Source organism: Gymnoscopelus microlampas (assembly GCF_963454915.1).
Source record: "Gymnoscopelus microlampas genome assembly, chromosome: 1".
NCBI lineage: Eukaryota > Metazoa > Chordata > Actinopteri > Myctophiformes > Myctophidae > Gymnoscopelus > Gymnoscopelus microlampas.
Genome location: NC_139962.1, coordinates 63,975,461 through 64,000,219, shown reverse-complemented (window position 1 = coordinate 64,000,219; position 24,759 = coordinate 63,975,461). Strand labels below are relative to the sequence as shown.

The 24,759-nt window shown below is 41.6% G+C and overlaps 1 protein-coding gene across 1 annotated transcript in view; it reads right to left on the bottom strand.

Annotated features, from left to right (window-relative positions):
- LOC311051928 (limbic system-associated membrane protein-like) overlaps nucleotides 1-24,759 on the bottom strand; it is a 184,202-nt gene that overhangs the window by 33,885 nt on the left and 125,558 nt on the right. Inside the window, exon 3 of the mRNA XM_084066656.1 lies at nucleotides 24,198-24,285. Coding sequence (XP_083922782.1) covers nucleotides 24,198-24,285 — 88 coding nt within the window. The remainder of the gene's footprint in view (nucleotides 1-24,197; nucleotides 24,286-24,759) is intronic.

Below are 24,759 nucleotides of genomic sequence, written 5' to 3'. Positions count from 1 at the left end.
ATTCTACATCAGTGGTTTTCAACCTTTTTCGTGTCAAGGACCCCCAAATTGACATATATTAGCCCACGGACCCCCATTTGAAAAGATATGCCAGGGACTCAACCATTTTGATTTCTTGTGGGTCGCAATCTACACTGTGTCATCATTATCAGTGTTCAAGAGTGTACAAAATGTACACTCTCAGAGTTACAGACATATCAATTTGACAAGGGTCAATTTGGTTCCTTATTATTAATTTGGCTAGGGACCCCCTGGAACCCCCTCAAGGACCACTGGTGGTCCCCGGACCACTGGTTGAGAACCACTGTTCTACATGATGCTCATCACCCAGTGACATCACGACGTCATCATTAGATGTCCTCTCAAATGTGTTGTCAAATAATCAACAGGCTGTCTGCTGTGTAACGTGAGGACCAAGACTGTCTGGGCTGGGTTGCTATCAGTGGTGGAAAAGGTACTTTTACTTAAGTAAAAGTATCAATACTGCAATGTAGAAATACTCTGTTACAAGTAAAAGTCTGGAATTCTAAAAATACATGGTTGAGTAAAAGTACTAAAGTATTGGTATCAAAATATACTTTAAAGTACAAAAGTAAAAGTACTCATATGCAGTATGTCCCATTTCACAAGTTTTCAAATGTATACAAATAATTTGAAAATAGCAGATCTACAAGCTATCGGCTATTTTCAAATGGCCGAAATGTATATAGGGCTGAAGTGGTTAATGTATGTTTTGTAATAATAATAATCAAAATCTACAAAGTAACTAGTAACTAAAGTTTTCAAATAATTGTAGTGGAGTAAAAGTACAATATTTGTCTCTGAGATGTAGTTGAGTAGAAGTAAAAGTATAGACAACTGCAAATACTCCAGTAAAGTAAAAGTAAAATTGTACTTAGTTACAATCAATGAAGGTGATGCTTTTTGATTTCCCTAATATGGTAAATTGATCACCATAGCAACCAATTTACCATATTAGGGAAATCAAAAAGCATCACCTTCATTGATTGGTCAAACTGTCCATGATGCTTGTGTTTCTGCACCAATATAAGTGGTGGCACACTCAATAGAACTCTGTTCTGTTAAACAGCAGGCCTGAATTAATCCGGTTTAATCCATAGTGGTGCACAGAGGACGTCATCATATTACACAGCAACACTCCATGAATTCACTTTGATCCACAGAACTGCAGGTGTGTGAAATGTTTCACTGGACCGCTCACCTCGAAGAAGCTCCGAATAAATATCGTCATCATACTGCTGTTGCCGTGGGACACAAGCTGTACTCCTTTAGAGGGGACAGGAGCATGACCGACTGTGATCAGATTGAAGTTCACATCTTCAACGCAGTGTCTTTATCCTGGATGAAGTTGTACCCAGTGACAACTGGAAGAGGACGATATCACCTTGAGGTTCCTTGCTTGCACATGGATCACATAGCCGTTCTGGTGGAATATATTGTCTACGTCTGGGGATGCATTCTTAATTGCAACATTCTTTATACCTTTGATGTTGACACCCACAGATGGTCCAAACACAGGGTTTCTGGAACGGTTCCAGAGGCGAGGTGGAGCCACTCAGCCTGTGTCATGGGGAGGGTCATGTATATCTATGGAGGAATCACCCAGCTTACGGGACGCACTAATGACATCTACAGGTTGGACACCACCTCGATGGTCTGGTCTTTAATTAATACAAGAGGCACTCTGTCATCAAGTCACTCTACCACCATCATCGGAACAAAGATGTTTGTATTTGGGGGCACAGGGAACCAGGACAACAACATCAGAGTGTTTGACACAGAAACCAACTGCTGGCTGAACACGCCCTCTACATGGCTTCTTCCAGACCGACGCTGGGGTCATTCGGCCTTTGCCTACAATGGAGAGCTGTACATATTTGGTGGCATCAACTTGAACACAACCTATTATCTGTGGAAATTTAATCCAGAGACCTTCACCTGGAAGAAGGTCGAGCCCAAGGGGAACGGCCTGTGTATGCCGCGTTCATCGATGTATTGGATGTGCTGTTGCATGGCCGGAGATCGTATCTTTCTCTTTGGAGGATTCGGCAAATCCAATGACATGTACATCTTGGACCTGAGTCCTAGTCTCAAGACGCTCTGCAAGCTAGCAGTTATTCGGCACGGCCTGAAGCCGTCGGGACTCCCACACAACATCAGGTGGGAAATGGCAGCCGCTGAATACCTCACGAAAACCCATTAACTCTTTCATTGCCACGGGAATTCCCGTCCGATTCTACAAAGGCTCACATTGCCACGGGCGGGAATCCCCGTCCGACACTTTTGTCAATGTTTTGTAAAAGGTCGTGCTGTTCTCTATCATCCGGTGTGACCACTTTCACTGTAACTCACACGGATGCGGAAATAGCGCCATCCGAAGACTTCCGCCTCCGTCCACTTCCTGTTTACTGGTTTCCGCTTGTATCTTGACTTCATTTTCTTTTCCCTGGATTCGGCGAGACACAGTGGTTTCAACGTGCTCTAGCACAGGAAGCGACCGTTCCGGTTTATTTATTTTTTCTCTGCACGACGAACAGTGATCCCCTTTGTGTTTACCAACCGCCTGGCAAGCAATCATAATGTATATAAATGTTGTGTGTGTGGCCAGTTGGGGAGGTGCGAAAGATGTGCATTTTTGACGCTATATGCTGTTTTCAGTGTGCCTGCGACGTGGAAAGTTACCTCGCTGGGTTATTTTTTTCCCCTCTGGGGGTTGGCCATGGACACTGTTTGTCTACACACACGGTCCGGCAATGGATTATAATGGATCTAAATGTTCTGTAACCAGTTGAAAAGGTTAAAATAAACACGAAAACGCTGGCAGTGGGTGAGTTTATTAATTATACTCTGGCAGTGAAAGAGTTAAGTAAAACATTTGAGTACTTTTTTCCACCACTGCTAGAGACTGCTGTCAAACGGATAATCAGGTGATCATTTCAGTGCCATAGATGACAAAATGATGCTAGCAGGTCACACAGAGGTAGTGAGTGTTACTTTCACTGCAGTTGACAGTTAGGAAAGAGAAGGGATTAATGGTGAGCTGGGTGTATGGTCAAAATGCAATGAATCTTTATTCATGTATGTATTGCATAGTGCATAGAGTTACAGTGTGATGTAATGTTTTGTCAGAGCGGCAGACCTCACAGCAGAATATCTTATGCAATGATGGAGGGCACTACTGTATATAACTATTATATAGCTTTATAACTTTTAGCAGTGCAGGGTAAAGTCACCTATACCCAGGGGTGCAAAGTAACTAAGTAAATATACACAAATACTGTACTTAAGTACAATCTTTTGGTATTTTTTACATTAATGGAGTATTTAAAATGTTCAGTACTTTTACTTCTACTCTCTTCTACTTCTACATCTCAGAAGCAAATATTGTACTTTTAGTTTACCACTGCAGCCCTATACACATTTCGGCCATTTGAAAATAGCAGATCTACAAGCTCGCAATGCGTCGCATTCTTTTTCCAAGAATCCACACATTTGCATTGACAAAGCATTGGCAGATTCCGCCCCAGAGGTAAAATAAAAGTGCGGTGGGGCCGTGCCCTTAGGGCGCGCTCCCACCAAAACATGGCCGGCTGCTGTTAAACACAGGTTGTGCGCGGCCACAGTTTTTTGCAGCCAGCGGATTCTAAAAAACGTGAGTGACGCACCTGTCACTCACTTTCAGGACCCTCCCATACCTCTATGGACCCTCCCCGTAGCCCGCACCGCCTCTATGCTTCTGCCTTGAGCACCATGTTGCTTCCTGAGTCTTGGGACGGTCCGCCTTCGACTCACCCGATTGGACAGAGGAGGAAAAGCAGCTCCTGTCTCCAGCAGTTATATGCTTCAAATGGACAAGTCGTGTAGAGCAGATAAACGCACGGTCTGCGCGACATGCGGACAAGATCCGCTCTTGTGTGAATCCACACATTTGCATTGACAAAGATTGGCAGATTCCGCCCCAGAGGTAAAAATAAAAGTGTGGTGGGGCCGTGCCCTTACAGAGTATTTCTACATTGCAGTATTGAGACTTTTATTTAAGTAAAACATTTGAGTACTTTTTCCACCACTGGTGCTTTGCCTAACTTGATCAATACTGTGCGTAGTCTCTATTAGTCGGGGATCCAGTCACCGAAAATTTGAGAGGACCTGTGATGTCATGCTATACTTTTTTTTGGTGTTTTTTCTATTCATTTGGTCATTAAGGTCCACAGAATGAGAGGCCTGCTCTGCCGGAAACATCGCGAAAAAAAGTTATGGCCATTTTTGTATAATGAAGCCATTCTTTTTTTGCCCATTTTCGCCTATTGTAAAAAAATAGGTTTCTTTTCTTAAAGTGCTCAGTAGGTTGTCTAGGCTGTCAATAAATGATTCCCAGATACACAGAACACATATGTGAACAACTCCAAGTCCAAAAATACACTCACAAAGCCTTTCCAAATGATTTATAGACATTTTTGGTACCAAAAATGCACCAGTTTTTTGCATTTTCCCCAATACTTTCATCTTTACTTCAATAGTAATCAACTTTTCCATGGGTTATGACATCAGCCAATGTCTCATTCTTTTCATCAATCTTTATAGTCACTCCAAAAAAAAAAAAAAAAATCAACCCTAAATTAAAGGAACTGTGGTGACTTTATTACCCTTATGCTCAAAATTCCCAGAGCCTTTTTTTCTTCTTAAAACACCTGTACCCCCACAAAAGAAACGTGTGCCATGGGTCATGACATCAGTCAATGACTTATTCTTTTCAAATATATATCAGCAAATATTTTGATAACTTTAGTTAAACATTTTTTTACATTATTATTAATTTCATCATGCGTCTCGCTAGCCAATCACAGCGCGTCTGTGAAGTTTGAAGTTAATTTCATCATGTGTCTTGCTAGCCAATCACAGCACGTCCTGTAAAGCTTAGCCTATGGGCGTGTTTTCCACAGCATGGCGTCACAGCGAAAGACAAATTTTCACGACGGAAATAAAAACTTTCACCACGGATGGGTCCTAAACCCTCTTATAGGAGCACAGCCCAGCACAGCCTACTAGAGATTAAAACAGCATATTAGAGACCAGTAGAGTCTAGTACAGTACAGCCTAGTACACCCATGACTAGTCCAGCCTTTTGGGAGAACAGACTAGGGGAGGGTGGTATAGGCTATACTAGCATGGAACAGGCTGGACTAGGCTAGACTAGGTTGTACTAGGCTGTACCAGACTCTAAAATAGGCTCTATTAGGCTTACTAGTCCCTTGTCAGCCCTGTAGATACTCAGACCATTGGGATTAACCACTGTGTACACGGGCAATAGTTTGTGTGTGCACGAGCAATAGTTTTGCATGAATATTTGTAGGCCAAATTAAAGTACTGGCTTCTATAGCCTAATAGAGCCTAGTACAGCCTAGCACAGCCTACTAGAGCTTAAAACAGCCTATTAGGGACCAGTAGAGTCTAGTACAGTACAGCCTAGTACACCCATGATTAGTCCAGCCTTTTGGGAGAACAGACTAGGGGAGGGTGGTATAGCCTAATACAGCCCAGTACAGCCTAGCAAAGCCTGCTAGAGCTGAAAACAGACTATTAGAGCCCAGCAGAGTCTAGTACAGTAAAGCCTAGTACACCCAGGTCTAGCCTAGTCCCGCCTGGTGGGAGAACAGAATAGGGGAGGGGTACCAAGCTATGCTAGGACTGATAAGGCTGGACTAGGATAGATTAGGCTGTACTAGGCTGTACTAGACTCTAATAGGCTCTATTAGGCTGTACTAGGCTCTTGTCAGCCCTGTAGATCCTCAACCCATAGGGACTAACCACTGTGTACATGGGCAATAGCTTGTGTGTGCACGAGCAATAGTTTTGCATGAACCTTTGTAGACCATGATACAGATCTGCCTTGTACAGCCTAATATAGCCTAGTACGGACCAGCACAGCCTACTGGAATTTAAAACAGTCTATTAGAGACCAGTAGAGTCTAGTACAGTAAAGCCTAGTACACCCAGGTCTAGCCTAGTCCAGCCTTTTGATGGAACAGACTAGGGGAGGGCGATATAGCCTTTACTAGCATGGAACAGACTGGACTAGTTAAGACTAGGTTGTACTAGTCTTAACTAGTTGGGTCACTCGACCGAGACTGCCCTCCTGGCAGTGACGGAGTCGCTCCATGCGGCTAGAGCGAACTCTCTCTCCTCTGTCCTGATACTCCTGGACCTGTCTGCAGCGTTTGACACAGTGAACCATCAGATCCTCCTCTCCACCCTTGAGGGGATGGGTGTCTCAGGCCCTGCACTCTCCCTGTTTGCATCCTACCTGACGGGTCGCTCCTACCAGGTGATGTTGAGAGGGTCTGTGTCAGAACCACAAAGGCTCACTACTGGGGTTCCCCAAGGCTCGGTTCTGGGTCCTCTTCTTTTCTCTCTCTACACTACATCTCTTGGTGCTGTCATCCACTCCCATGGCTTTTCCTACCACTGCTATGCCGATGACAACCAGCTGATCCTCTCATTCCCCCCCTCTGACACACGTGTGGAGGCACGCATTGCTGCTTGTCTGGCTGATATCTCAGAGTGGATGTCGACGCACCACCTGAAGTTCAACCTGGACAAGACCGAGCTGATGTTCCTCCGGGGAAGGGCTGTCCGCACCGAGACATGGCCATCACCATTGATAATGCTGCGGTGACATCAACTCGGACTGCGAAGAATCTGGGTGTGACCCTGGACGATCAATTGTCGTTCTCGGCTAACATCGCATCAGTGACACGGTCCTGCAGATTCCTCCTCTACAACATTAGGAGGATTCACCCCTTCCTCACGGAGAAGGCAGCCCAGATGCTCATCCAGGCTCTTGTCATATCCCGCCTGGACTACTGCAACTCCCTCCTCGCTGGTGCTCCGGCATCTGCCATCAGACCTCTGGAGCTTGTTCAGAAAGCTGCGGCTTGTCTGGTGTTCAACCGCCCCAAGTTCTCCCACACAACTATTCTTCTCTGTTCTCTACACTGGCTCCCCGTAGCGGCTCGCATCGAGTTTAAAACCCTTGTGCTAGCCTATAGGGCAGTGAAAGGAACAGCTCCTTCTTACCTCCGGGCTATGGTCGATGCCTACACCCCTGCCCGACCACTTCGGTCTGCCACCTTGGGCCGACTGACTGCCTCGTCACTCAAGGGTCCTTCTGGGCGATCCACACGGTCACGACTTTTTTCTGTTCTGGCCCCACAGTGGTGGAATGGACTTCCCACTGATGTCAGGACAGTCACTGCCCATCTTTCGCCACAGGCAGAAAACTCACCTCTTCAGGAAACACTACCCTTCCTCTTTGCCTGGCCTACTTGTTGTTAATTAGTTGTACGAATGCTTGTTTTATTGTTGTATTGTTTATTGGATCTTGTTTAGTCGATACAGTTATTTGTTTTAGCTCCTGCTCATTTGATTTAGCTATTTTGTCTCATCTGTTTAAGGAAATAGGTAGCTGATATATTGCACTTTTACCTTAGCGCTAGGTATACTCTTGGTTGCTTGTTTTTGCAGAAAATGCACTTAAAACCTCTGGTGATTAGTAGTTTTTGTTCCCTACCTATGTTGAATGCACTTATTGTAAGTCGCTTTGGATAAAAGCGTCTGCTAAATGACTGTAATGTAATGTAATGTACTAGGCTCTACTAGGCTCTATTAGGTTGTACTATGCTGTACTAGGCTGTAATAGGCTGGACTAAGCTGTAATAGGCTGGACTAGGCTGTAATAGGCGGGACTAAGCTGGACTAGGCTTTGATAGGTTGGACTAGGCTGGACTAGGCTGTAATAGGCTGGACTAGGCTATAATAGGCGGGACTAGGCTGTAATAGGCTGTACTAGGCTGTAAGGCTGGACTAAGCTGTAATAGGCTGGACTAGGCTGTAATAGGCGGGACTAAGCTGGACCAGGCTTTAATAGGTTGGACTAGGCTGGACTAGGCTGTAATAGGCTGGACTAGGCTATAATAGGCGGGACTAGGCTGTACTAGGCTCTACTAGGCTGTACTAGGCTGTACTAGACTGTACTAGGCTGGACTAGGCTATAATAGGTTGGACTAGGCTGGACTAGGCCGGACTAGGCTCTACTAGGCCGTAATAGGCTGGACTGGGCTGGACTGGGCTGGACTAGGCTATAATAGGCTGGACTAGGCTGTAATAGGCTGGACGGCTGTAATAGGCGGGACTAGGCTGGACTAGGCTGTAATAGGTTGGATTAGGCTGTACTAGGCTTTAATAGGCTGGACTAGGCTGTACTAGGCTGTACTAGGCTGTAATAGGCTGGACTAGGCTGTAATAGGCTGGACTAGGCTATAATTGGCTGGACTAGGCTGGACTAGGCTGTAATAGGCTGGACTATGCTGTACTAGGCTGTACTAGGCTGGACTAGGCTGTAATAGGCTGGCTCAAAATTCTGGGAATTCTGAGCATAAGGGTAATAAAGTCACCACAGTTCCTTTAATTTAGGGTTGATTTTAATAAAACATTTTGTGGAATGACTATAAAGATTGATGAAAAGAATGAGACATTGGCTGATGTCATAACCCATGGCAAAGTTGATTGCTATTGAAGTAAAGATGAAAGTATTGGGGAAAATGCAAAAAACGGGTGCAATTTTGGTACCAAAAATGTCTATAAATCATTTGGAAAGGCTTTGTGAGTGTATTTTTGGACTTGGTGTTGTTCACATATGTGTTCTGTGTATCTGGGAATCATTTATTGACAGCCTACACAACCTACTGAGCACTTTAAGAAAAGAAACCTATTTTTTTACAATAGGCGAAAATGGGCAAAAAAATAAAGGCTTCATTATACAAAAATGTCCATAACTTTTTTTCGCGATGTTTCCGGCAGAGCAGGCCTCTCATTCTGTGGACCTTAATGACCAAATTAAAATAAAAAACTAAAAAAAAAAGTATAGCATGACATCACAGGTTCAACCCATTTTCAAGAGCTTTTGGGCCTGTGGATCCCCGACTATATGGAAGTTCTGCTACATAATTCACCACACACACACACACACACACACACACACACACACACACACACACACACACACACACACACACACACACACACACACACACACACACAAAAAAAGCTAAACGGATGGTACTTTTTCTCCCCCTGCAATCACAATCTGCCTTTTTTTGAAAAATGTGTCTGTTTATATATTCCATATGTTATGATTCTTATCTTATCCCATTAGGGTAAATCCTGTTCCTTCCTCAGGGGCAATCGCTTTTTTACTTGGAGCTTTTGGCATCTGCGAGACCGAGGGAGCCGTGCCAAGGAAAGACGAGTTGTTGTTTTTTTGTAGTCAAAGCACAGGATGATTTAGAGGCTTATGATATCACAGACAAGACAACTCCCAAGGTTATACGCTCGGTTTGTACATCAGTGTTTCCTGTGTCGTCTGTATCCACTGCTGTTGTTAGCTCTGTCCTTTGATCTGCCGCTTATAAACGCCATCCCTCACTGTCATGTATCTATATGATTCCACTTCATACACTTCTGTAACCAGTGGTGGAAAAAGTACTCAAATGTTTTACTGAAGTATCATTACTGCAATGTAGAAATACTTACAAGTGAAACTCCGGAAATCAAAATTTACTTGAGTAAAAGTGCAAAAGTATTGGTATCAAAATGGCCTTAAAATACCAAAAGTAGAAATACTCATTAAGCAGAATGTCCCATTTCACAAGTTTGCAAATGTATATGTAAGAACATCTTTTGAAAATAGCAGATCTACAAACTCACAATGCGTCGCAATGCGACGCATTGTGAGCTTGTAGATCGGCTATTTTCAAATGGCCAAAATGTGTATAAGTCTGAAGTGGTTAATGTATGTTTTGTAATACTAATCAAAATCTACAAAGTAACTAACTAAAGTTTTCAAATAATTGTAGTGGAGTAAAAGTATAATATTTGCCTCTGAGATGTAGTGGGGTAGAAGTAAAAGTACAGAAAATTGGAAATACTCCAGCTAAGTAAAAAATACCTCAAGATTGTACTTAAGTACAGTACTTGAGTATGTCTACTTAGTTACTTTACACCACTGACTGTAACATATTTATATGGGAAAGTATTCAAACTGAATAAAGAAAAGGTGCAGTAGGCTAATTATCTGAATCAAGACGGAAATATATATATTTTTCTTTTTGAAGAATTCACTGATTAACTGAATATTCCATCATGGTCCCTGCACCAGATGTCTTTCATTGCTGGATCATCAAACCATTTCTTCAGAAGTGGTCCTACTGTACATGAGTGTACATACCAAATTAGTATTGGCTGTTTCTAAATTAAATATTAACAATGCGGTGACGCCGGTATGAGCAAACCGTGTTATAAAAACTCAATGCTTTCCTACAACTCTACTGAAGTCTATAAATGTGTCAAAATGGACTGTTGCCACAGGTCAGCATTAGTGCCTATGGAAATGGACCAATAGCACACCTTATACACATCTTATTGCTCTCTTATTGGTCATAGGCCTTTTAAAGGGCCTATGACAATGTGGCTGGCTGTGTTGTCCAAATGGCCTTTCTGCTGAGTGTGTGTGTGTGTGTGTGTGTGTGTGTGTGTGTGTGTGTGTGTGTGTGTGTGTGTGTGTGTGTGCGTGCGTGCGTGCGTGCGTGCGTGCGTGCGTGCGTGCGTGCGTGCGTGCGTGCGTGCGTGCGTGCGTGCGAGATCATAAACTATTCAGACTGTCTTCATAGTGGAGACCTCGTGCACAGGCACGTGCACACATAGACATGAAAGGGGGCTCGAGCCCCTGCCCTTTTGTCCGTCGGTAGAAAAAAGTGCCCTCTCCAGACCATGGATGCAGCATTTATTATGGTGAAACACAAATGCCCCCTCTCCATGCCATACTCAAAGGTAGCTTTCAAGTCTAAGATAATTGCCTCTTCCTTACTCTCCTGAACTTGAATGCAGCATTTTATGTTGAAAGAATTGCCCTCTGTAGAAATCCATGCGTGGTATAGCTATATTTTACAATACTTGGTTGTCATATATTATTATTGTTATTGTAATCACAGTCTGCCAAGCATGTTACACTAACAGTTTGCTGCTTGTACAGTAGGCTACTTATATGAGTGACAAAAAAAACCTTTGAATGTTGAAAAGTGCTTTAATGTGTGTGTGTGTGTGTGTGTGTGTGTGTGTGTGTGTGTGTGTGTGTGTGTGTGTGTGTGTGTGTGTGTGTGTGTGTGTGTGTGTGTGTGTGTGTGTGTGTGTGTGTGTGTGTGCATGTGTGGGTGTGTTCTCACCATAGACTGCATAAAAGAGATGGACAAAGTGACGCCACTAGACTCTACAGCCTATTTTTCAACAATTTCAAATCCTCCATCTTTCATCTTGTCAATCAAGAGCGGGGGCGGGGAATGAATGCTATTGGTTGTGTAGCTTGTCAATCAAATCACCCTGCCCCTCCTAGAGCATATCCTACTTTATTGTCAATTTTAAACCAGAGACTGGAAGCATATAGTATTTATGACAATGTTTATTACGGTAATAAAATCAAGTCTTGAATGGGGAGTAATTCTTTCTGACACCAGCAGGGGTAAAACAGCGAACCTACAGTCCATTAATATGAACTTTCGAAGCAGGAAGCTGGGCCCTTGGTTCTCACTTCGAACCTTTTTCCTTCCTCAAGTAATATCAAGTGCTGGGGGTAGTGTGTGTTGTTGTTGTTGTGTGGTGGTCGGCGGGACGGGCGATATAGTGAGGAAATAAACTCTTTAATCAGGCTTGATCTGACAGTGCTGGCACTTCTATTTGATTATACAACACCACACAGGGTCATTTATTTGCCGCTGGCTGTGCATTTCTCCGGTGGATTGCCAAGATGCAACTCCGGCGACAAGAGTTATACTGTAATCCATTAGATGTAGTTGTTACTTCAGATGATTAAATTAAAAAAAAATAGAGAATAGTGTGATAGCATTAGCATTATGATTACCTGCAAGCTACAGCCATGGCCACCCATCTCTAGGCTTTTCTCTGCACTCTTCCCCGGTTTGCAGTGGTGGGAGAAGTGCAGATATTTTACTTACTAAGTAAAACTAGCAATACCACAATATCAAAATACTCTGTTACAAGTAAAAGGCCTGTGTTCAAAATGTTACTTGAGTAAAAGTACAAAAGCATTAGCATCAAAACATACTTAAAGTACCAAAAGTAAAAGTACTAAAATGTTTGAAAATAGCCAATCTACAAGCTCACAGCGCGTTGCATCGCGACGCGTGGTGAACTTGTAGATCTGCTATTTTCAAATAGCCTAGGGATAAAATAGGGCTAAAGATGGTTAATGCATGTTTTATAATATGATCATTTATATCTGCAAAGTAACTTAAGTTTTCAAATAAATATAGTGGAGTAAAAGTTCAACATTTGGATCTGAGATAGATAGTAGATAGTAGTAGTAGTAATATTCGAACGGTGGTGCCACTATATATGTCTATGAATTGAATACCAAGGCCCTCATTGGAAACAAGACCGCAAGGACTTTCATGAACGGACCTGTTAGACAAAGTATTTTAAATGTAACTGTGCTGTTTTACATTTTTTGGCTAATAAAATATTCAATCAATCAATCAATCAAAAAGTAGTTGGAGTATAAGTATTGGAAACTGGAAATACTCCAGTTAAGTAAAAATACCTCAACGTTGTACTTAAGTACAGGTTGTAAAAAAAACAAAGTTGTCCTTTAAGTAAAGGCATTTAGTTACTTTCCACCACTGCCGAGTTGGCATGCAAACTTTTGCATATGACGCGTTCATTTGCATGCACTCGCACACACTTTTGAGCAATCCTAAGTCATTTCTCTCTCCATGGGAGAGGAGATGGTGTCATTATCTTCTCAACTGTTTCTCTCTGTCTAGGCCTAGTCAAAGAACTGGAACAGTTGAATAATAGCCTTCAATGGTGTGAGTAATAGGCTCAGCAAAGTGAGACAAAGCAATATCTGAGCAGAGGTACCTTACCACGGCTGTTATCAAAACAGCACCCTGAAATATTCACAATAGGCTCTATGCACAGCAGCCATATTGGACATAAATTGGGCCCCTTCCTTGCTTCCTTCACAGGTGTTACCAATGATACTAATGAAGGCTCTGTTCCATTCTGGTCACGGTGCTGATATCGTGCATGTTGGCTCACTAGAAACACTCCATTTTGGTTCCCAAATGGCCCCTTATGGTGGGTGTGTAACTCTGAGAGTGTACAAATGGAACCAAATGAATCCGTAAGGGTCCATTTGGTACACCATTTGTACACTCTCAGAGTTATGGGGGTCCTTTGAAAATAAGACAACCACTATGCCACACTAAATGGAACAGAGCCTTAATTAGTATCATTGGTAACACATGTGAAGGAAGGAAGGAAGGGCCCAATTCATTCCCAATATGGCTGCTGTGCATAGAGCCTATTCACATGGGCCTACTGTATACTAGACCTCAGCCGACTCGGGAACCATGCAAGTCAGGAACTATGCCCGTATTGGGAATGCATACGCCCAAACGTGGTGTAAAGTAACTAAGCGCATTTACTCAAGTACTGCACTTGAGTACAATTTTGAGGTGTACTTTTACTTTACTGGAGTATTTCCAATTGTCTATACTACTACTACACCACTACATCTCAGAGGCAAATATTGTACTTTTATTCCACTACAATTATTTGACAACTTTAGTTACTAGTTACTTTGCAGATACAGTATTAAAAAAATATAATAATTAATTCATAATAGATTATTAGATTATAAAAATGGGGCGGCCATAGCTGAATGGTTAGTGAACCCGCCTAGGGAGCCAGAGGCCCTAATTGCCCCAGGTTCGATTCCAGGCCAGATCAGCATAATGTGTCGATGAAATGAAATTTGTCCCTGAGCAGGACTCTTAACCCCTAATTGCTCACAGGTTCTCATTGGAAACAAGACCGCAAGGACTTTCATGAACAACCTGTTAAAAGGAATTATCCTTATCCTAACGCATCTGTGTCACTTTAGATTTCTTTGGCTTTTCAAAAATAGCAGATCTACAAGATCATAGCGCGGCACTCGGTGCAGCGCTATGAGCTTGTAGATCTGCTATTGTTTTTAAATCGTTAAAAATACCTTTTAATATTTTTTTCCGAAAAACTGTTTTTTTAGAAGCGGCCTCAGGTCTTAAAGGGTTAACGACTTTAACACTGTTTTATACCTATACCTATCTACAAGCTCACAACGCGTCGCACTGTGTCCAGGCCAGTCTATGAGGTCATATTGATGACATCAGGGTACTACGCATATGGGGAATTGCGGGTTCATTTTAAAAACAATTGCCAGGTGAAAACGAGCCATATTCAACTGCCGATAACAACTGAACGGACGAAAATGTTTTTGTCAAAATAAGGTTAATTAATTCCTGGCACAAATCTGCAGAGTGGTGTACAGCAGCACTGTGCTGCCATGTCGAAGTGTTGGTATGTAAAGCACTGTGTCAGCGAGTGGCGACCATATGGTCCCTCTAAGTACCATGGCAGACATCTGGCAGGACAGCGGACGCACGCGTGCACGCACACACACACACACACACACACACACACACACACACACACACACACACACACACACACACACACACACACACACACACACACACACACAAAGCCATTTAGCCATTAGCCATTAACACACAACGTGCCCAAAAATGTCATCAGACATAAAGGCGGACGGCAGATGCTGTGAGGATGTTTTGCAGTGTTTGGAATAAATCCTGACGCGCACAACGTGCACAGCACGTAAAAGTTGAAAGACACGTGCAAGGAATGAGTTTACGTGATGGACAGTGGTGAAGCAGGCCTACTCCTTTTACTCAAATGAAGACTGAGGATTAAGTCTATTTGTCATGTCTCTGGGTGGAGTTCTGACAAATGTAGGTATAGCCCTGACACACACACACACACACACACACACGCACACACGCACACGCGCACGCGCACGTGCACGCACACACCCACACACACACACACACACACACCTCCTATAACTCCACACATTGTCCTTCACTTCAACACAAGGAGAGGTTTTATCGCGATTCATTGTGAGCTTGTAGATCGGCTATTTCAAAATGGTCAAAATCTATATAGGGCTGAAGTGGTTCATGTATGTTTTGTAATAATAATCGAAATCTACAAAGTCACTTTAACTCAAGTTTTCAAATACTTGTAGTGGAGTAAAAGTACAATATTTGCCTCTGAGATGCAGTGGAGTAGAAGTGAAAGTATTGGAAATTGGAAATACTCCACTAAAGTACAAACACCTACAAATTGTACTTAAGTACAGTACTTGAGTACATGTGCTTATAGTTACTTTCCGCCGCTGTTTTTTAACAGCCAGGAGGAACCAGGCTGTCCATCTGCTTTCGACAGGTCTGGATCATAGACCGTGCCTGTGGGGGGGGTGTGGGGGGAGGGCTGCTAGTGACAGACAGAGTGGGGGTTGAAGGGAGGGTGCTGAAGCTATATTATGTTCCTCCTATATCAGAGAGATAAGACACCAGAGGCCATTTCTCCACCAAAGAATGGATGGGCTGTGGAGCTGTTCCCCAACGAGACACATTTCACCTGCAACCTCCGTAGACCTGCATGTGGGATGAAGCCATTTAAATGCATGAGCACCTCCTCCACCTCGCGTATAGAAGATTAAAGGAGAGGTCTGGAACCTTTTCTTTTACTGTGTAAATAAATAAACAGTGGTGGAAAAAAGTCACATTCACAATTCACAATTGCAATTCAATTGCAATTCACAATGCGTCGCGACACAATTGTGTTGTGAGATCGGCTTGTACTGTAGATCGGCTATTTTCAAAAGATTTTTTAGATATCTATTATTACATTGGAGAGAAGTCCGTCCTCATTTTTCCCGTGTCATTGTTTCGCACTAAACACAACAACAATATATCACATGTCACTAACAACACAAGCCACAACGTGCGCAATTAATTTACGGGTGGCGTAGGCTACTTTTCATTGCTCACCACACATGTGCCTCCTCAGAGCATAATTAATTGCGGCCAGCACAAACTCACAAGTCACAACATTACGGGTCGACCATGTTGTTCCCTAGCGTCACCACCGACCACCGACGAGCACAACCGAAACACCGCGAGCCGGACAACATTTCGGGTACACCATTTTGTAGGGATGTCCGATATTATCGGCCTCCCGATATTATCGGCCGATATTAGCATAAAAATTGATATCGGGAAAATATCGGTATCGGTTTTTGAAAAAAACATTTTTTTTTTATTTTTTTTTGCTTTATAAATAAGTTACAGGAGTTCTTACTGTATATGGTGTGTGTGATATGAAATTTGAGCTTACCCTAATCACAATAATCCCCGCATATATCGGTATCGGTTGATATCGGTATCGGTAATTAAGAGTTGGACAATATCGGTATATCGGTTATCGGTAAAAAAGCCAATATCGGACAACCCTACCATTTTGTTCCCTTTAGCGTGAGCACCGCCACCGACCACCGCCGAGCCAAACCGAAAGCAACACCACGCAGTCGCTATTGAAATCTCCCCACAACAACAACACACGCGACGCGACCACTTCGGCCATGTACAAACGTGACACTTCATACAACAAAACAAACACAAATATAAACAGTACAAAACATCAAGACAGCGGCGTAACAACGCAACAGTGGGCCCCGACGCGGGGTGGTCACCCTGGGCCCTCAACGTATTACGTAGTAGTACATACGTATTGGTATCAAAATGTACTTAAAGTACCAAAAGTAACAGTACTGACATGTTTGAAAATAGCCAATTTCCAAGCTCACAACGCGATGCGACACGTTGTGAGCTTGTAGATCAGCTATTTTCAAATAGCCTAGGTATAAAATAGGGCTAAAGTGGTTAATGTATGTTTTATAATTGTAATAAGGTATATCTGCAAAGTAACTAGTAACTAAAGTTTTCAGACAATTGTAGTGGAGTAAAAGTACAATATTTGCCTCTGAGATGTAGTGGAGTAGAAGTAAAACTATTGGAAATTGGAAATACTCAAATACCTCAACAAATTTACTTCAGTACAGTACCTGAGTACATGTACTTAGTTACTTTCCACCACTGATTTCCCAGTTGATGAGCATTTTTGATGAAGTATGCAATGACCTTCATAACCCTGATGCAGAGATACTATGAGTGCATACAGAGTAGTATATGATGTAAGGCAACATCCTAGCTGTCGCACACTCTGTTCACAAGCCACTTGTCATTGACTTGTAGGCCAGACTGATGCCCTCTGGAATGTTTTCAGAAAGATTAGCAAGGATCAACAGCTATCAGGACTGAGACGACGGGGCTGCGGGATAATAAGAGGAACGCTGGCACAGGCCGATCGATAACTGTTGAGTGATCCAGGAAAGAGTAGGATTATCAGTCCACATGAACACATGATCTCTCTGTATATCTTTCTCTCTCTGGGTCTGTTGCCCCTAAAGTCAAAATGTTCATCAATACTGCAATGTAGCAGTGTCACTACTGCAATGTAGAAGTAGAAGTAGTAAAGGTCTGGAATTCAAAATTCACTTGAGTAAAAGTACAAACGTATATTGGTATCAAAATGTACTTAAAGTACCAAAAGTAAAAGTATAATGTTTGAAAATAGCCCATAGGTATAAAATAGGGCTGAAGTGGTTAATGTATGTTTTATAATGTAATTAGGGCTGGGACTCGATAAAAAAGTAATCTAATTAATTAGAGGCTTTGTAATTAATTAATCGAAATTAATCGCATGTTTAATCGCATATCAATATTTGACCTGAGAAGCAATTTCTTTTCAGTTAAAACAGATTTTGGTATATGAGTGAATCAATGAGTGAATACATAAGTTTAAGCAACAGAAAATAGTTCTGCACACAACCGTGTTTTTATCCACACTTCCATCAGAGAGTTTTTTAAATCTAAATTTCCCATCCACTGGGCCAAACAAAGCAGTCTGATCGGCTTCTTGTCCCATTGCGTGCACTGGGGTGTGTTGGCTGTTGGTTGGTGCACTGGTATGATCGGTACGCCTGAAACTTGTCCAGTGAGAGAGGTTCTGTGGTGCATAAACTAAGCGTGATTAAAATGCGATAAAAAAATTTAATCGCGTTAATTTTCTGTAATTAATTAATCTAAATTAATCAGTTAAAGTCCCAGCCCTAAATGTAATCATTTATATCTGCAAAGTAACTAGTAACTATATTGTGTCCAGCCTACAATGCATACAGTACATGAGGTGTTCAGACCCTTTTCCACTTTTTGTTGTGGATTGAATTAATTTGTTTTCTTCATCAATCCACTTAGTACAATGTTCCACAATGGCAACGCAAAAGTTTTCTTAAGTGTTTTGCAAATGTGTTGGCTGTGTGCCAGATGTGGAGAGCACTATAGAAATATTAAATACCATCGACCCCACTGTGGTTATACTGTATGTATGTAAATGGACATATACCACCGTGATTTCCAATGACACCAGCCTGCTGTCTTTTCTCCCTTTTTTATTTATTTTTATTTATCCCCTCTTTTCTTTCCTTCAGCATGCTGATTGCAGCGCTGGGTCAGCTGATTCAAATCAGTATTGATCTATTGCCACAGGTTTTGAATTAATGTCAGCAATTTCTGAAAGTATATGCTTTGCCATTATAGTTAATGCAAGCTCCCAGGCAAGGGTAAATGTCCATTCACATAAGGCATTATAAAGTGTTCCTCATATTTGCAGTGGTGGAAAAAAAAGTACTCAAATGTTTTACTTAAGTAAAAGTATTAATACTGCAATGTAGAAGTACTCTGTTTACAAGTAAAAGTCCGGAATTAAAAATGTACTTGAGTAAAAGTACAAAAGTATCGGTATCAAAATATACTTAAAGTACAAAAGTAAAAGTACTCGAACGTCCCATTTCAAGTTTTCAAAATGTTTAAAAATGTTTAAAAAACATTTTGGCTATCTTTTCAAATAGCCAAAATGTATATAGCGCTGAAGTGTTTAATGTATGTTTTGTAATAATAATCAAAATCTACAAAGTAATTAGTAACTAAAGCTTTCAAATAATTGTAGTGGAGTAAAAGTACAATATTTGCCTCTGAAATGTAGTGGAGTAGAAGTAAAAGTATTGAAAATACTAAAAGTAAAGTAAAAAATCCTCAAAATTGTACAGTACTTGGGTACATGAGTAAATGTACTTAGTTACTTCACACCACTGGTGTTACTCATATTTGTTAGGTTGATATTTCAATCGTGATTTTACTTGAGTTTCTGCATTACAAACGAACAGACGAACAGACTCTATTATAAACCTTTCCCGGACGCAGTGCCAGAATTAATCTGGAGGGAATGATAAAACAAGTGTATGAGAGCTCTAAGGGCTATAAATAGTTCTACAGTCTGTGTACAACACAAAAACTTCTGTTCTAGCAGGTGGTGATAAGACCCAACCAGATTTAACTAGTCTACACAGTAAAATACCAGCTCATCTACACACTAAGTTGGGCATTGCCAAATTGAATACAAATAAAACAATATATTTTGCCCTGAGAAATGAGTGTCATTGCAACAGTGTGCTACAAAACAACTAATGTCAACCTCAATGAAGCTTGCCATTCCATCGTTGCGTCTATAGTACATTATAACTGTTCACATCTAGAGCTCAATCTGTAGTGTTTAAAAAATAAATAAAAAATGAAATTCATGGTGTAGCCCCTTTAACCCATTGAGACCTGAAGCCGATTCTACATGTCTCCTAAATCTCAACAGTTTTCTGAAAAAACATATGTTTCTATATCAGTGGTGCTCAATCTTTTTCATGTCAAGGACCCCCAAAATGACATGTATTTGGCCGCGGACCCCCATCAAAATATTTTGTTCCAGGGACCCCCCAGAAGCAAAGATTTGAGTTCAAGCTGCGGGGCCATCCCGCAGCTGGGCAGCCGTAACCATGGCGACAGTCTGTTTTACATAAAAACGGGAATAAACAGCTGACAGTTGGGGAAATCGAAAAACGGGCTTCGCTGTTAGGTGCACATGGTAATGGTCAATGCTTGTGTGCAAATACAGATCAATTGCTCCAGCCACTGAGGAGAACCTCACAGAGGTTTATCAAATTATAGGAGGATAGCTCTATATCCCCATAATGTTCAATATCACGTCTACCCTTCTCTGTAGTAAACAGAAATTACATTTTCAGGTCAGGACACCAATTTCACCCAATCAGGAGACATTGGGTATTCACAAATAACTCAGCAACCTTAGTACACAATGCATGGCAATGTGATGCATAGTGAGCTTGTGGATCAGCAACATAAAAAAAAAAGAAAAGTATAACAATTATTTATATGCTGTGCTAATGCTACTGTTACTTAACCCTTTAAGACCAGGAATGCATCTATGTAACCACTTTAATCATTATTTTATACTTTGGCTATTAAAAAATAGCAGATATACAAGCTCATATTATGCGCTTGTAGATCTGCTATTTTTGAAAAATCGTGAACATTTGTGCAAATCTTTGTGCAAAAGCTGGTCCACGGCCAAATACATATAATTTTGGGGGTCCTTGACAGGAAACAGTGTGAGAACCACTGAGTAATAGCAACAATTTTTTTCAAAAAACTGTTAGGATTTAGAAGACATTTGTAGAATCCCCAGAAGCAAAGATTTGAGTTGTTCGCTTTGAAAAATATATGTTCAAAGATTTGCACAAATGTTCATGATTTTAAAAAGATAGCAGATCTACAAGCTATGAGCTTGTACATCTGCTATTTTTTAATAGCCAAAGTGTAAAATAATGCTTTTTATAGCTCAAATATAAAAATGACACGTAGATGTGTTCCCGGTTTAAACGGGTTAAGTAATAGGCTCTATGCACAGCAGCCATATTGTGAAGACATTCACAGGTGTTACCAATGATACTAATAAAGGCTCTGTTCCATTCTGGTCAAACAGAGTCAGGGTGCTGACATTGTGCATGTTGGCTCACTGGAAAAACTCTGCTACACCAGTGGGTCTAAGATTTGGGTCCAGGGACCCTCATGGTTCCTTAAGGGGTTTCCAAATGGCCCCTTACGGGTGTGTAACTCTGAGTGTACAAATGGAACCTTTGGTTCCATTTGTACACTCTTAGAGTTATGGGGGTCGTGGAAATTGAAAAATATGAGAACCACTGTGCTATACAAAATGGAACAGAGCCTTCATTAGTATCATTTGTAACACCTGTGAAGGAAGTGAAAATATGGCTGCTGTGAATAGAGCCTATTGTGTGTGACAGTGACAGTGTGTCAGTAGCTCTGTGTGCTGTGTTGCTATCCTGGGTATTTTATGCTGTCTGTGTAAAGACGGTTTCATGGTGCTGGGAACACCGCACACATCCCCCAGTTCCCACAACACTAAAACACTATATTAAATGAATACCACAGCCTTGTAAATAGGCTACAGTAAATAAAGTGACGCATGGTGCAATATCCCTATTCAGATGGGACTCCCAGGTTGAATTATCTGGGCTTTCACAAGGGCTGTTTCTGGCTCCAAATCCAGGTACACCATGTTCTGTTCTGTTGGTACTGGAAAAGATTGTTTATTCTTCCATTTGAGGTATTGCTGATCACGTGTAGAACAGTGGTGGAAAAAGTACTCAAATGTGTTACTTAAGTAAAAGTATCCATACTGCAATGTAGAAGTATTCTGTTACAAGTAAAAGTCTGGAATTCAAAATTGACTTGAGTAAAAGTACAAAAGTATTGGTATAATAATGTACTTAAAGTACCAAAAGTAAAAGTACAAAAAGGTTTGAAAATAGCAGATCTACAAGCTCACAACACGTCATAATGTAGGTTTTATATGTAATAATTTATATCTGCAAAGTAACTAATAACTAAAGTTTCCAAATAATTGTAGTGGAGTAAAAGTACAATATTTGCCTCTGAGATGTAGTGGAGTAGAAGTAAAAGTATAGACAATTGGAAACACTCCAGTTAAGTACAAATACCTCAAAATTTTACTTAAGTACAGTACTTGTAGAGTAGAGAGTAAATGTACTTTGTTACTTTACACCACTGATGCAGTGTCATGTGAAGGGGGCTTAAGTGCTACAGTATAATATTAAGGAAACACAATCTTACTTTATATTAAAGTAAAGTGCATTTTCTGACATGACTGAAAGAATAGATGTATTTTATATCCACACCATTTATGAATTTTATATATATTTTTGAGAAATCAGCAATTCAGACTTGCACAGGGAGAGATTTTGCCATGAAAAAAACAAACTAACAAACAAACAAACATCTATTTGAAGTACCCAATGACACATGTATGTCAATAACAAATCCGTATGAATTTGAACTACTTGTCCCCCTGTCTTTTTACACATCCTACAGGCCACAGTGACATTTATTGAATCATTTTGTTAATTAGTCTAATTTGAAGTTAATATGAAGTCCATTTTTACCCTCTCACAATTAAATGAACACTGATGATTTTGCATTGTAAATTTGGGGTCCCAGAGATTAGAACATTTTAGCAGATGGGGGTCCTTATTCAATCCAATCCACTTTATTTATTTATGAAGCATATTTGAAACAACAGCGTTGAATGAAAGTGCTGTACACTCAGTAAGAAAAACAACATACTAAAATATTTAGAGCAAAACAAACTAGAAAAAGTGCTCCTCGGAGCACAAGTCTCCGCCAGGTCAGGTAGGTTATTATGGCCTCCTCGTGTTGTTTGGACAAAATCTGTGGAGTAATATTCAAAAATGTGTTTTGCAAAAGTCGGCCACATGGTGGTGCTATGACAGGCTGATCTGAAAAATGTGGGGCAGAGGTTCTGCTGTGGCATCCAGGGAGTGTGTGTGCGCAGTTTCACAGCGACTGGACCAACGGTGGCGGAGATTAGCTGCTCGCAGACAGAAGGACGGACGGACACACGGACAAACGGACAGGGGGCAAAACATACTCTCTCGCCATGCCTTTCGGCCTGGCGGAGACAATAAACAGGGGGAAGAAAACTCATAGAGGGTGCAACATGTAGACACCTACTGGAAATAGCAACTCTCAGTCTGAATCATCAATAGCCAAGGAGTTCAAATGAGTTTTCAAACGTGATTTAAACACAGGCAGGGTTTGAGACGCTCTAGCATGGGGTGGAAGATCATTCCACAGTTAGGGCGCAACAGCGGAAAATTATCTATTCCCCTGGGTCTTCAGCCCTGTTGTTGGGACATTAAGAAGTGACTGATCAGTAGACCTCAAAACCCTTGTGGAGTCATTGGGAGGTAGAAGCTCTGATATGTACATTGGTGCCAACCCATTTAAAGAAATTAAAGACAAACATTAAGATCTTTAACTGAATCCTGTAACAAACAGGGAGCCATTGGAAGGAGGCAATAATCGGGGAGATGTGATCATACTTCCGTGCCCCTGTTAAAGACGGGGTGCCGTGATTTTCAGTGATCCCCCCCCCCCTAAAACATAATCATCAGGTATTATGGTTATACTAGGAGGAAGATTTTTTTTCAAAAAAGTATACAGAAATTGTTAAAATTATGTTTTTATGTGGACACGCCTCCAGTTCATTAAGTATACCTGGTTCTCACCTTAGCACCTCCTCCACAACCTTAGCACCACCCACCTGTCCTAGTCCCTCCTCCTCCTCATGCCCACACCTGTTGTGTTATGATAATGAGGGGGAGGGTATATTTTTACTATGTCACTAAAGCGCTGTTTCTCTATTGGCACGTTTGACCCTCAAGGTTTCAGCCTCCAGGTAGAAACTCAAAATAGTCAGAGAAGACATAAAACACCATAAAAACACCACAGGGGGCTTAATGAAGTTCTATCAACCTCATAGACACATGAAAAACAGAAAAGGTGCAAAACCATGGCACCACCTCTTTAAGAGGCGAGCGGCAGCATTTTGGACTAACGAACTGCAAGATGGGAGGGTGTCACAGGCTCGAACTCATTGAACACAGCAGAGCAGGTGACAGTTATGGAACGATCAAAAGAGGGCATTTAAATCTGCGCTCAAAAGAGACAATCTCGTCAACAAAGAAGTGTAGAAATTGTCCACACACTTGGATTGTTACAAGAATAGAGTTAATTGTCAAAAAGTGAAAAAGGTTGAGAATCAGTGATTACCTTGTACAATGAGGTAGACCTGTGAGGTCTTAGGATGCAGTTTGGTCTGTATGGTACACGTGTAGGACCCCTCGTCATATACATTCACCTATAGAAATACAGAGAGGAGAGAAATATATCAGATCACCTTAAAGGAGCACTTCACACATTTTCAACCTTATCTTTAAGTAATTGATTGGTCCTCACTAATGATCATTTAGCTCAGCAAAGCCACAGAAAGCGTATGACACAGTGAAGACACAAACGTCTAAAGATGCAGCACCAACTGTACTAGCCTGGGACCAGACGAATTTGGGTCTGGCACCGCTCCATAGAGAATCCATTTCCTGTTCCAGAAGACGTGGGGCACCAATCAGGGCCCAGTATTCGAATATGGGCGACTGTAATTGGTAGTTGGTTGTAGGTCTAACCAATTGCGTCGAGGGACATTGTTTTGATCCCGCCCCTTGGGAAACAAAACGTCCTCATGGAAGCACCGGACTCATATCCACGCAGTGATATAGTCTAGCTACGCCAGGCTACAACTGTACATTGTTCTCTATAATGTGATATTGCACTACGG